The 13,679-nt window shown below is 38.9% G+C and overlaps 1 protein-coding gene across 1 annotated transcript; it reads left to right on the top strand.

The window, feature by feature from the left end:
• The first annotated feature begins 4,623 nt into the window (after positions 1–4,623).
• Positions 4,624–10,659, top strand: LOC144642963 (ryncolin-4-like). The gene is made up of 4 exons (XM_078502085.1): positions 4,624–4,749; positions 7,121–7,273; positions 7,848–8,231; positions 10,269–10,659. The coding sequence occupies exons 2-4, from the start codon at positions 7,123–7,125 to the stop codon at positions 10,532–10,534; spliced, it is 801 nt and encodes a 266-aa protein (XP_078358211.1). The 5' UTR covers positions 4,624–4,749; positions 7,121–7,122; the 3' UTR covers positions 10,535–10,659.
• Positions 10,660–13,679: the final 3,020 nt, after the last annotated feature.

Here is a 13,679-nt window from a genome sequence, read left to right as displayed (position 1 = left end):
ACTTTTAAAAGCCTACCTTTGCAGTCAGTGTCTACTAAAAGCTAACGACAAAACAAAAATCGCTATCCGTCAACTATTCCTAGTATTTTGTAGTTGTTTATTGAATTGGTTATGGATGCAATAGAGCACAGTTTTTTTCTTGCATTTATTCGCGCGCAGTTGAATTCGTCATTCGAGCGAACATTTTTAACCTAGCGCGCGCGGCCCAAGCAAGTGACCCCATACTCCTCGCTTTTGATTGATTCGTTTTGAGCATGCGCATGCAAGTTTCCCTGGGTCTTTCTTCGCGCGCCTGGGTTCAGCCCCTATAAAGGTCGACCGCGGTCAAACGACAGAAATATACAAAAAATAAGAAAAGTACGGCAAAGATAAGGTTTTAATTTTCACAGTTCAAAGTTCGATGCATAACCGGTATCCTAAGGGTTTACTAAGTTTTTTGGTGCTTTACGAAAAAAGTTCTTCGTTTTTGAAAATAGCCATATGCGGACTTGTCGGCGCCATTTATAACAGAAAGGTTATAGAAAGGGTACAGAAGGGGTACAGGAAGGGTGCAGGAAGCTCGAGGGATGAGTACAAGAGTAGGGGTACAGAGGCATGTCCTCCTCCTCACCAAAAGTTCTGTTGCTTAACTCCTCCAGCACAAGCACCACCACTACAATTTTCATGTTTAACTCCGCCACTACCGTCACCAACACCACAACCATCACCTGAGGCCGATGTAGGGCCGATGTGGGGCCGATGAAGGGCCGATGTGGGGCTGATGTGGGGCCGATGTATGGCCGATGTAGGGCCAATGAGGGGCCGATGTAGGCCTTTTGTAGAGTCGATGTGGGGCTGATGTGGGGCTGATGTGGGGCCGATGAAGGGCCGATGTGACAAAGTCCCATTTTAAAATAAATTCACTTTAACTGTGTGTACTTTCATAAAAAAGTATTTCAGGTTCAGCCTCTTACGTATTTTGTAATTTAGCAACATTTTCGTTCAGGCTCCCATATTAAAGGTTTGCACCTCAGATTCCCAAAACGAAAGAAAATCGAAAAAAAAATTGCGTTACTACCGTTCTACCCTAAATGTGGCACACAGGAAGCTAATAGAATAAGCCAATTACACAACGAGTTTGGGCTCGGGCACTTGAATTGGCTTAACATGAACATTTTTTGAAAATAGTGAAATCTCCAAACACGCATGGCGGCCTCAAGCGAGCGGACTTTGGCAGCTTTAAAGGGCCTTCGAAGATGGTCTTTGAGCAGGAAAGTGATCAGAAAGGTTTTTCAAGGGTGGAAGAAAATAATTTGGACAGTTAGCTCGTAAATGAAAGAGAAAATTGAGGTAAATGATCTTTCGTGTCGCTTCGCACGTGTTTTGAGCCTGTTCGCATACGAGCACATGTTAAATACTCCTCGCATCGCCGTTCTTTATGTTAAAACTCTTACCTTTATCATTAATTACGTGCCTTCCATCGTTTCTGGGAATGCAAAGCTCAAATAATTTTATTTAAACCCATCTTCGGATACCCAGGGGCAGTTAGTGGGGGCAACGGGCAGCTTATCGGGACGACGGGAACGCTCTTCTTGTAAACTTTCGCCCGAAAATCCCGTCGTCCCGATAAGCTGCCCGTCGCCCCCACTAGCTGCCCCTGGGTATCCGAGGGTAATTAATTTAAACGTGTTTTGAAGCGATTATGCAAATTCAAGTAGCACGACTTACTCCATCGTATCTTTGACGAACCGTTGTCATGATGACTAAAATTGCTACTGCGTGGAAGGCACGTAGTAAATAATTTGTAGTTAATTCCAGCTTCGGTCGTTTTCTTGCCGATTTTCAGGATAGGTTTCGTCTTAAAACAAGGAAAATGTTTGCATTTACCTCAAAAATTCGACAACGGAGCATTTCTGCCCTATTTTAGCTTTAATAAAAGTTTCCATAATATTTTACTTATAAATTCTTGTTATTCCAATATTTTTTGAGAATTTTTTTTAAAAGATTATACGTTTTCTAAAAAGCAATTTTCTTCTTTTCAAATGAGGTATTGAAGTCTTCAATGCTGTAAATATCTTTAGAGTTCTTAAATAAAACGTGCAACATTGTCAATTTTGTATATCTTTGAATGAGATTTTTAAACTGATCTGCCAATCTAACTGAAAAAATTGGAACCGCAGCCGGAGACAGTGCTTCCATTTTAGTCTCTTAAAGTTACCGCTGTAAAAATTTGATTAAAACGGAATAAATCTTTTTAAAACCCAAAAAATGTCGTGTAAGTAAGGACAGCAAAGGCGGCACCAGTGGATGTTTGTTTTCGATTTGAAATAGGAGCAACGGTGGATTACGCGCGACACTGATGTTTTGTCTCGTGGCAATTCGCTTTTACGCTCAAAACTCGCTTAGGGCCTCTTCATATGAGCCCGGTTACCGAGATCTCGCCCCACTCCTATTTCCTTTGTAAAAATTTCGATGTGTTCACATGAGAAGGCGGCCAGCGGTTTTTACCGAGATTTGGGTTGTAGAAACTGAGATCTCGGCAACCGGGATAAAAAATTTTTATATGAACACTCCAGCCTGATTTCTTGGATGAAACGTTTTGGAAAAAATAGCTTCGCTTTCGCAATTGAGCGGATAAAATGGCATAATTTTGCCTTGTATGTATTTCCACTATAAAAGTATCAAATTTGCCTCATTAGTTACAAGTGTCGATAAAGCTACCATAGTCGCAAACGATGCAAGTTGATGAGTCGCCATATTGTTTTCGTCTCTTGAATTTTATCCCGGTTTACTGGGTTGAAACTTCCCATTTTGACCATATGAACAGACGACAAAATTCGTCCCAGTAACCGAGACAGCCCGTTTGCCGGGTTCATATATGAAAAAGCCCTTAAAAGAAGTGTTTACCTTGGTGGTCAATGAAGCGCGTTCACGTTATTGTTTTATTTTCCTTTTCACTAGTTCTAGTGGTCATAAGTTTAAGGCTGCTTCTCATATTGTCGTCTAGATCGTTTTTATCGCCTCCGTCACTTCAAACCGTTTTCTTGCGATCGCGGCGATTATATGAGAACATAACACGACGATCGCTAACGTCTGTGGCGATTGGCCATGGGGCGATCACGATCGCTTGGGTCGCCCGTGTTCTACCCATCTAGCTTCTCTCTCCCTTCTTCGCCGTAAAACAGCAATAACTGAGAAGATAACAGGCCACGAGTTTTGCTCTGCCTTCATTGAAGGCAGTCGCGAATGACATTGAAAGATAATTAAGCCTAGCAAGTTCTGCTCGGTGATACGGAAACGCCACTTGGCATATGCCATTTCCATGGATTATTCTGGCGCTAGCAAGCTCTGCTCAGTAATAGAGGAACGTGACTTCCCACGCACTGTCTGTAGGCAATTTTATTCTAGCGCTAGTATAGCAAGCTCTGCTCAGTAATAGAAAAACGTCTCTTTGCACTAGAAAGCTTTGCTCAGTCAACTGTTACCTGTGCGTTATCATTTTTATTTTTCTGATTAGGACCCGTTTAAAAAAAGATAAAAAGGTCTTTTTATTTTTTTATGCGTCCTTACATCTGTTTTGGGAGGATTCACTTGGAATTTAGAAAGAAACATTCCTCATTTCTACGGGAGATGTTCTGCAAAAAGATGTTTTTATTAAGACATTTTACTGTGGATACAAAAAGTTTTTCTATGATTCACAACTCCTGCGTGTCGGCTAGTGTAGTTATTTTCGCCGTTCGTTAGTGTCAGAGTTTCAGTACAGTCGCATTAATTGTATAGTTTTAGTGGCATGCATACTTACTGTTAAGTGCAATTTTATTAAAATACTGGTCTGCCAGTCATAAACTTAAAAATCGAAAGTTATATTTAGATTATATTACGAGCAGATGTGTTTTCTTTACAAGTAACTGCTTAGGGCAGTGTGTAATCATGACCAATAGAAAGTCAGTAGACCGCATATTTTACATCCCACTTGGTTTTAATCACAGTCGTCATTTTCAGTTGAGCTGTATGTTTGCCACAGAAAGCCAGGTAGGATGGGTTTGAAACGAAATATATTCACCATTTTAAAGCAATGCTGACGGTTACATTTATTTTCCGCAGGTTTCGACAACAATCACAAAATAAATAAAGCGTTAAGTTACAACTTAAATAAAATTTGCATATGACCAGTTTAAACCAGCCCTAATTTAACGGTCGCCGACTTCGCAATAATTGGGCTTAATATACTCCTGATTACATCAAAACTCGATCCGTTTAGCTGATCATTCAAACTGCGAACGTAGAAGCTGAGGTCTTGTAGTCTTTGATAAACATATATTTAAATAAAATTAAAATTAAAAAATTTAAAATCACACATGTGTTTCGAAGTTGACTTAATCGACAAACTGCCAAAATTAAGTTTTTTAAATACGGGGTTCTGCTCGGGGATGCAGAAACGCCTCTAGGCATATGCCTTGTTTATGGATTATTCTGGCGCTAGCAAGCTCTGCTCAGTAATAGAGGAACGTGACTTACCACGCGCTGTCTGTAGGCAATTTAATACTGGCGCTGGAAAGCTCTGCTCGGTGATCGCGTTTACCTTAATGGCTCATTTGTAAACTGTCAACTGTCAGCTGTCAGTTATAGTTTTTCAATTAGAACCGCTTAAAAGAAAGAACGGCTAAGACCGTATACCATTCTCCACAGAGAACCAACTAGTGACGGAGGTCTAACTTGTCGCAGAAGAGGTTCATCAAAGAAGAAAGTGACTACGTAAAGTGCAGTGCAGTAAGTAACGTCTTTTATCATGTTTATAAGATATAAAAGCTGTCTGATGTAAAACCTCGTAAAGTATAAGCCAATGCCAAACATGAGAAAGTGGACAAAACTAATTTATCTTTATCGGTGCATTCTTCACAACCAAGTCTCAAAGGATAAAATACCAAAAAACCGAGTCACTAATAGCTTGTAGAAGTTTATATCGCAATACCCGAAATTTTTGTTGAAAGCTTTAATTTTGTTTAAAAGGTTGATAAAGTTTTGGTAAAAGAAAAATAGGTATGTTACCTACCCTTTTGCCGTTTTTGGATTATTTTCCTAATTAGAGTGTTAACTCGTTTTTCACAATTATGTGTATTAAACCAAACCAAGCTTAGCAGAGAACGTAAAACATATTATTTGCCACATTTTGTCTTCGAAGAACGCAAAGGTCAATTTTAACCATTTAAATTGTTTTTACAAATTGTGTATATAACTTATTGTAGAATACAATTTTCTGTTTATTTACTATATCGTGCTCTATGATGCGTCATAACTACAAGCAGGTTTGGCCAAAAATCGTCCTTTTTGACATTAATCTTTTGTAATCAATTCCGTTATGTTTGACTCTCAAGAGGGCGGCTCTATTGATGCAATAATTTGGTGCGTGCAAGCTCTGCTCAGTACTTGAGAAACGCAACTAAGCATGCACTGTCTCTAGGCACTATTATTCTTGCGCTTGCAAGTTCTGCTGGGTGATCACGTGTACCTTAATAGCTCATCTGTCAACTTTTAGCAAGTTTTGCTTATACCGAGTTGCTGCGAACTTTCATTTTTTAGTATTCTGTTCTCTCAATTAAACATTTCATACCGTCACGTTTCTTTCTTTGCAATTAAACAACAATTTTTAGGTTTTCTTGATGTAGAAAACTCTCCCTTTCCTAGAGAAACACCGCAAGGCATGTTCTGTTTCTATGTGATATAAACAACTCGTAAACAAAAAAATGCCAAAAGCTTTTACAAGCGAAGGAATAAAATTCTTTACTTTGAAATGGGCGAAAGAAATCACCTTTGGAAAGTCTTTAACTGTAGCCATCTTCGTTTTCTTATGTATAATAAAAACTGAAAATCGAGGAACCCTTGCTTTCCACCGGATCGTGCTCTCTTAGTCCATACAGACCCTCTATTTGGGTCGAATTATTCTTTTTTTATCGTTGCTAAATACTTTAAGAAATTAGTTGTTAACTGAATTAACTTTCTTCTTTTCTGTTTTCGGGATTTTATTAATTTACGAAGTAATGCATGCTATTTAAAGGTTTAATTCCTGTTTTTGATCCGTGCGACTGAAAAATGTACTTTTGGACGAATTGTTTGTTTCACCGTTGCTCAACACTTTAGAGAATTTATGTAGACACTGAATGAAATTACTTCGTTTTGGGAAGCAAAGCAATGTGAAATAAAAAAAAGATTTAACTGAAGTAAGCTTAAACGCCGAAAGCATGCAGATGAAGCCGTATGAGATTTCAACGCGTATAAAACAACTGGCTCACTGATAAAATATGATAAAATGCAATGATAAAATAATGAAATTTATAGAACAATAAGATGGTAAAACTCCTACTTTTTTGTTTTAGTGCGAAGATTCGCTGAGTATTGTTACTCGTTTTTTTATGATCGCGAAGGCGTAATCAGTCAGCCTTTTATATCTGTGGTGTTTACTTTTGTTTCTTTACAAAACGTTTAATATCATAGATCATGTGCTCGTTGAAACCAAACAAAACATATTAAAGCAAACATTTCTGTATTTAAATGTACAACAAAAGCAAAGGCAAGAGCTTAAAATTGAAAGAAGCATTTAAAAGGTTAAACAAATTGGAATTTATTGGAATATCCAAGAACTGACACAACTTTCTATAGGAGGTATAAACAGATTTTCACAACAAACTTGAAGGGTTGTTATCTCATATTTAATTTGGAGAGAACTTGACAATTCGGCAGGGCAAAGCTTTCACTGAAACCAGTTCACCACCTCTCTTGGCGGCATACTCCAAAACCACCGACAAGTGAATTATCTGCCGTCATGTCAGCACAATAATTTGCTAGTTCGCCAGAGCAGAAACGATATAAAATGCTTAAACTTGTTCTCGCTCCTTGTTGTTATACAAGGCAAATCTTATTCTTTTAAAAACAGGACCCCTACGCGGAACTTTTAAAGTAAAATCCGAAACAAATGGCTATCGAAATATCTCATCACGAAATGGAAAATCTTACATGTAGACACCGCTAGCAACTATTTGATTGTTAATAATGCACACTCTGTTATTTAACCAAAACCTTGGCTTATACACCCCGGCACAGTCCCACCCAGTTAATAATTATTTTGGTTTGTTGCCTATTTCAGATATGGCCGCTGAACAATGGATTGTGTTTTTCACTTTACTTGTCAGACTGTGTACTTTTAAGGCGGAAGTCACACCTTCTGGCGTTTGTAAAACGGAAATCATTCAGCAGTTACAGGAAGCTATAGCTGCTCTTGAGAACTGCGATTGTTATGGTAAGTCTTTTAATTTGTCCTTAAAAGGTAGTGAAAAAAAATCGACTAAGTTTTAGCTGGGAGATTCAAAGTAGCCACTGCGCACATGATTCATTTTTAAAATTACGAAAAAAACCTCAAGGGGGAGGTACTGGCATCCACCCCTCTTGTACATTCGTGCGGTAATGATCTTTATAGGAGCCTCTTTACAATGGTTACATTTGTTTTAAATGTTTTATTGTTCACGCAGTTTATATCTATGAGTTTATGTGATTGTTTTATATACTGTCGTTGTCAGTTACGACATAAGAATGATCCCAAGGGATGAGTAAACATCTACTGAAAGGTTTAACATACAAAACGAAACCTCTGTGGTCCCCTGATCTTTTATGTTGTGATCATGACGTCACCTCAACTTTTATTAATCTTAAGAGAACCGACACCCCTAGCAGCTTATTTTAAATTTAAAACCAAAAAAAATTGAAACAGGCAGGATTAAACAAAGGAAAAAGGGACAACAAATACGCAATGAGCGTTGTTTATTAATTTCATTGTATTTCAAAATGAGTACTAATTGCTTAAATTGAAATTTAAGATACACCTAAAAGCTGTGCTGAGCTGTACAAATCTGGTAAAACAAGCAGTGGTGTTTATACAATCAACCCTGACGGTTCAGGTGCCTTTGATGTATTCTGCGACCAAACAACAGCCGGGGGCGGTTGGACAGTGTTCCAGAAGAGACTAGACGGCTCCGTTGATTTTTATCGCGACTGGGCTGACTACAAGAACGGCTTTGGTGACCTGAATGGAGAGTTTTGGTTGGGACTAGACAAAATATATCGCCTGACCAACAGTGACACTTACAAGCTTCGGGTGGATCTAGAAGACTGGGAAGGAGAAACCAAATATGCCGAGTACGCCTCGTTTGCAGTCTCGGATGAGGAATCTAAGTACGAGCTGAGTCTTGGATCATATTCAGGTACCTTAGATAAAAATTATGCATTCCATTCCGTTCCATTCCTTTACATTACATTGCATTGTAAAACAGTACAGTGCATTAATGTTGCACCATATTTCGTTACACATTACACTGAAGTGGGGAGGGGATGGAAGAAGGTGCAAATCGCGTTTACCAGCCTAAAATTTAACACAAATTCCATTACCATCATCTTTCTCATCATCTCCATCATCATCATCATCATCATCATCATCATCATCATCATCATCATCATCATCATCATCATCATCATCATCATCATCATCTCCATCATCATCATCATCATAATCATCATCATCATCATCATCATCATCATCTCCATCATCATCATCATCATCATCATCATCATCATCATCTCCATCATCATCATCATCATCATCATCATCATCATCATCATCATCATCATCATCTCCATCATCATCATCATCATAATCATCATCATCCTAATCATCGTCATCATCGTCATCATCATGATCGTCATCATCACCATCATCATCATCATCATCTCCATCATCATCATCATCATCGTCATCCTCGCCGTCATCACCACCACAACAACAAAACCACTACCACCACTATCAAGCTCTTTGAACGTCTGTCCGTCTAGGAAATTTAAGGGAAGACAAAAACAGATTGTGTGATTTTCAGTATATGTAGAGTCCTCGAGTTGTGAATATATACCAACCGCCACCACAGTTCCTTGATTATAATTTTGCGCCAATCCCAATTCAAACGTTTTGCAGTTCAAGTGAGTGGAATGTTTGATTCATAAAAATCATAGCAAACGAAAAGAAAAGGAAAAAATTGAAGACCAAAAATATTCCACTGGGCCTTGAGACTTAAATTTGACATAAGGCAAACCTCGTCATCGTAATTCATCTGAAGTAGGAATGTATGTAGTCGTCCTTGTCATCATTGTCTGAGTTGAGAATCTGCAAACAGTATTTTTGTTTTCTTTCTTCTGTTATACCCTGAATAGTATGGTGGGGTTAATAGGAGTATGAGAATCCCCGAAACAGTTCATAAACCTTGAATGTGCATGTGTGGAGCACAGAGTCCTTTGGTGCATTGATGATGACAGTTTACAGAAAGAGCGAGAAAAGAAGCACTCATCAGGAAGACTTAAAATAAACAAGAGTCGAACTAACAACTTAACAACAAATATAAATCTACACGTCAGGGGCGAGGCAACTTCCGATACACTTTCTTGAATGAAATCTGAACGATGTGCAAACTTGAGAGTTTGATAATGTTTCTTTTATATAGAAGTTGAATAATTTTTTTCCAGTTGGGTCTTTAAAGCGGGGAAAATGTCTTTGGAAAGGTTCTTGTAATCAACATGCGGTAAATGCTGTAAAATCAAACCATAACGGCAATGGGAACAAAAACGTGGCTATTAAAATTTCCGCGTGCAGGTTACCTCGTTGTGGAATGTTGTTTTGGTTTGGAGCTATCGTTTTCCCTGCTGTAGTGTTTCGAGCTATTTTTTTGTCTTGGTGTTTATTTGTTTTACGTCACTGGTGAGTTCCACGTGCGTTGCAAATTGTGGTAAATTCATTTACTGTACCGCGTTAAAAAGTAAACAAAATGTAACAAATTCTACGTCTGCGTCTCTTTGATTTGAACCATGGGTTTACATTTTTAGCGAAGATATTTCTGCCCTCTTTACAAGCACTGAATGCAATCACAGCATCGCTGTCGTGGTTGCTCCCATTTCGCTGGTAAAGGCGGTCTGCTGCCGCACCATCGAAAAAAACCGCTGACTAGGAAGTGAATGTATCGCGTTGCAAGTTGTGAGAACATGATTATTCGGTCCCAGAGTGGCTCCGTTTTTACCCCGATCCCTTCCCTTGCTACGCGTGTTATGATGAATGATTGTCAACGAAAAATCGCATATTGTTTTCATACCTTTGCATTTATCTCTTGTCATGCTGTTTGGGTTAGAAAGAGTTTGACATAGAGGAACGAGGTCCACCAAAATAATTATTGTAAAAGTTCGTATTTTATTTGCTCTTTCAGGATCTGCTGGTGACTCTCTTTCTAATCCCAATGGCCAGTCGTTTTCAACCAAAGATCAGGATAATGACAGCTATGGAGGTAACTGTGCTGTGAGGTTTAAAGGAGCCTGGTGGTACAGGGCCTGTCATCAGTCCAACCTGAACGGTCTTTATCATCAAGGCGGACATCACTCATCTTATGCTGATGGTGTCAATTGGTATCACTGGAAAGGACATAACTACTCCATGAAACGAGCTGAGATGAAGATCAGACCAGTAAACTTCTAAAACTGACAGTGTGTTATCGTGTTGCATAGCACTGTCATGAGGATCCATTTGCTTGATGTTTCCATATGTAGTGTGTAACTGATTATCACACCTTACACTGAATAAAATGCTCAGTTTTGTCGTCAGACATGTTGTCCTAAGGTTGTATCCAGATTTCTTAGCATTCACTTGTTTTTTCGAACTTTATGTGCGGAATTTCCGATATTTTGAAAAACACTATTTCATGTTTACTGCCCTGCAAATTATTCGAGTCTTCAAAATTGTGGCAGTTTCTTTAGATTCCCGGCAAAAATTTCCAGTTATCACGAATGTGTCACATTTCGTGGGGAATATATGAACATCTTTGCGAAAAAGGTGTGTTTAGGCGGCCCTGATTTGGGAGCATATCAAGACCTGATGTCTTTGTATCTTCAGTTATCAACTTGACAATGTATTGGATATTGTGGGAAGAAATTGACATTCAGTCATTTATAGGAGAACCGGGATATTTTTGAAATATGTAAAAAGATTTACAGCCGTATACATACAAAAAAAACCACGTACACATCCATGAAGACTCTTCGAAATTTAGAAATCCCTGAACTAGAAATTTAAAACTTGAAGAGGAAGCTGTCGCTAATGGCAATGAAGGATAATAAAGTCTGACTCTTGATTTCATTAAATGTAAAGTGGCTTTTTGCTCTCTTCTAATTAATTATTACATTTAGGCTGATCAAAAGAACGAGTGTTTTTTATCATTTTTCAATTCCCGATGTCAGGTCAAAATGGATTTTTACGTCTTTCCGATGAATTAAGCGTATCTATGGATTCTTTATATTAAAGCCATTTGAAAAGCCGGGTTAAACTCGGCATGAGAAAACCGTGCTCTAAAAAGCGCATCCTGTGAGGAAAGATTTCCTTTTTGGATTATAATGCAACCAGGAAACGTGATCGATTTTATCATTTCTTTACGTAACATCTAAAGACTAAAATACTCTACAAAATAATGAAATAACTGGATATAACCACCTATACACTCTTGTCTGATGTTTTGAATGAAGGAAGAAATAAGTGGTCACTTCTTCTGCATGAAAAGTTTACAAACAAACTAAAGTTGTCACACCAAAATGTTTTTACGTCCGAGGATCCATGACCATGCAGAAAGTGGCAATTTTGAGAGACAATTTCTCTACCCGGTTAAACTCCAAATTACTTGAAATTCAACTATTTTGTAAAGATATTCTGTTCTAAAACCTGGTGTAAAAATTAGTTTCGAGCTTTTTAAAGGAGGGAGTGTGAACGCTCTCAAAACCCTGATAATCACAACATTACCTGTCACAGAATTGTAAACAACATCCTCATTCTTCTCACCACATAGACAAAAACGACTTCTCTCCAGTGTTTCTTCTTGTTTCTACCAGTATTATGATGTAAACTTCAGCTGAAAGTTCCTGTTAAGCTCATCCTGAATACGATACGATCTTGAAGCGTGGCGTTGACAACTTCAGTAGATCTCTGAGATGACATTCAACTTTATATGACTCTCAAATCTGTCAAACAGGTCCAAAATGTGCAGGTACGTGGTCACATTTCACCACAAGCGCCAAAAATGTTCATTTTGAGTGCCCCGTGTGGCACTTTTTAATTCGCTTCTTTTGGACATGGAGTGAACATAAGGCTGAACCCACGTGATAGCATTTCCCAGACAGGCCCAGAATGTTTATTTAAAGTTTCAAACTGGCAGTTTTTAGCGAATCTGTAGTAAAAATAATATTTAATCTACGTAGTGGCATTTCATCACAAGGGCAAAGAATCTGCATTTTGAGTGCCCCGTGTGGCACTTTAATATTCGATTCTTTTGAAACTAATGGAATGTTAGCCCGAACAACCCGGTAACATTTTTTTTAAAAAGGCCCAACATGGGCATTTCAAGTTTTAACCTTTCTTCTACGTTCTGGAAATTCATCAGAAGAGCCAAAAATGTTCGTATTTGATTCTTTTGGACCTAGGTGACGATAGCCTAAATCCCCTGGTGGCATTTTCCTAAAAAGCCAAAATTGTGTATGTCAACTTCAGAGTTCTAGGGATACAGGAAGGTTACAGAAAGGGTACAGAAGGGGTACAGGAATGGTACAGGATGATCGAATGATGAGTACAAGAGTAGGGGTACAGTGGCTATGACCTCTTCCTCCTCACCAAACGTTCTATTGCTGAACTCCTCCAGCACAAGCACCACCACCACAATTTTCAAGTTTAACTCCGCCACTACCGTCACCAGCACCACCACTATCACCTGAGGCCGATGTAGGGCCGACGTGGGGCTGATGTGTGGCCGATGTGGGGCTGATGTGGGGCCGATGAAGGGTCGATGAAATGCCGATGAAGGGCCGATTTGGAGCCGATGAAGGGCCGATGAAGGGCCGATGAAGGGCCGATGTGACAAAAATTCACTTTAACTGTGTGTACTTTCATATAGGAATAAAAGGATTTCAGGTTCAGCCTCTTACGTATTCTGTAGTTAAGCCAACTTTAAACAACATTTTCGTTCATGCTCCCATAAGTTTTGCACCTCAGATCCTAAGTCTAGGGGGTTATGAGTGCCCAAAAATGAAAAAAAAAAAATCGAAAAAAAAATTGCGTTACTTCCGTTTTTCTCCACATTTGGCACACTAGAAGCTGATAGAATAAACCAATTACACAGTGAGTTTGGGCTAGGACACTTGAATTGGCTTTACATGAACATTTTTTGAAAACAGTAAAATCTCCAAACAGCATTATCTTGTACTCATTATTATATCATCGCGGCCTCAAGCCAGTGGACTTTGCATGCTTTTAAAAAGCCTCCGAAGACGGTCTTTGAGCGGGAAGGTGATAAGAAAGTTTTTTCAAGGGTAGAAGAAAATAATTTGGACAGTTAGCTCTTAAAGAAAATTGAGGTAAATGATCTTTCGTGTCGTTTCGCACTTGTTTTGAGCTAGTCCAGTCCCTGAACTCTCTCTCTCTACGCGCCCTTTATAGGGGCTGAACCCAGCCGCGCGAAGAGAGAGAGTCCAGGATAACTTGCATGCACATGTTTGGAACGGACCAATCAGAAGCGAGGAGTGTGGGGTCACTTGCTTAGAACGCGCGCTAGGTTAAAAATGCTCGCTCGAATGACGAATTCAAC

Source organism: Oculina patagonica, chromosome 2 (assembly GCF_052425735.1).
Source record: "Oculina patagonica isolate OP01 chromosome 2, crgOcupat, whole genome shotgun sequence".
Classification (NCBI taxonomy): domain Eukaryota; kingdom Metazoa; phylum Cnidaria; class Anthozoa; order Scleractinia; family Oculinidae; genus Oculina; species Oculina patagonica.
Note: the sequence above shows the minus strand (reverse complement) of the source record. Positions and strands in the feature narration are given on the sequence as shown.

What these genes read in the sequence shown, in the direction of transcription:
- LOC144642963 (XM_078502085.1), top strand. Translation starts at nt 7,123, where the DNA reads ATGGCCGCTGAACAATGGATTGTGTTTTTCACTTTACTTGTCAGACTG. An exon ending in TGAGAACTGCGATTGTTATG is followed by an intron (nt 7,274 to 7,847) that starts GTAAGTCTTTTA and finishes TTGAAATTTAAG; the next exon opens with ATACACCTAAAAGCTGTGCT. An exon ending in GAGTCTTGGATCATATTCAG is followed by an intron (nt 8,232 to 10,268) that starts GTACCTTAGATA and finishes TTGCTCTTTCAG; the next exon opens with GATCTGCTGGTGACTCTCTT.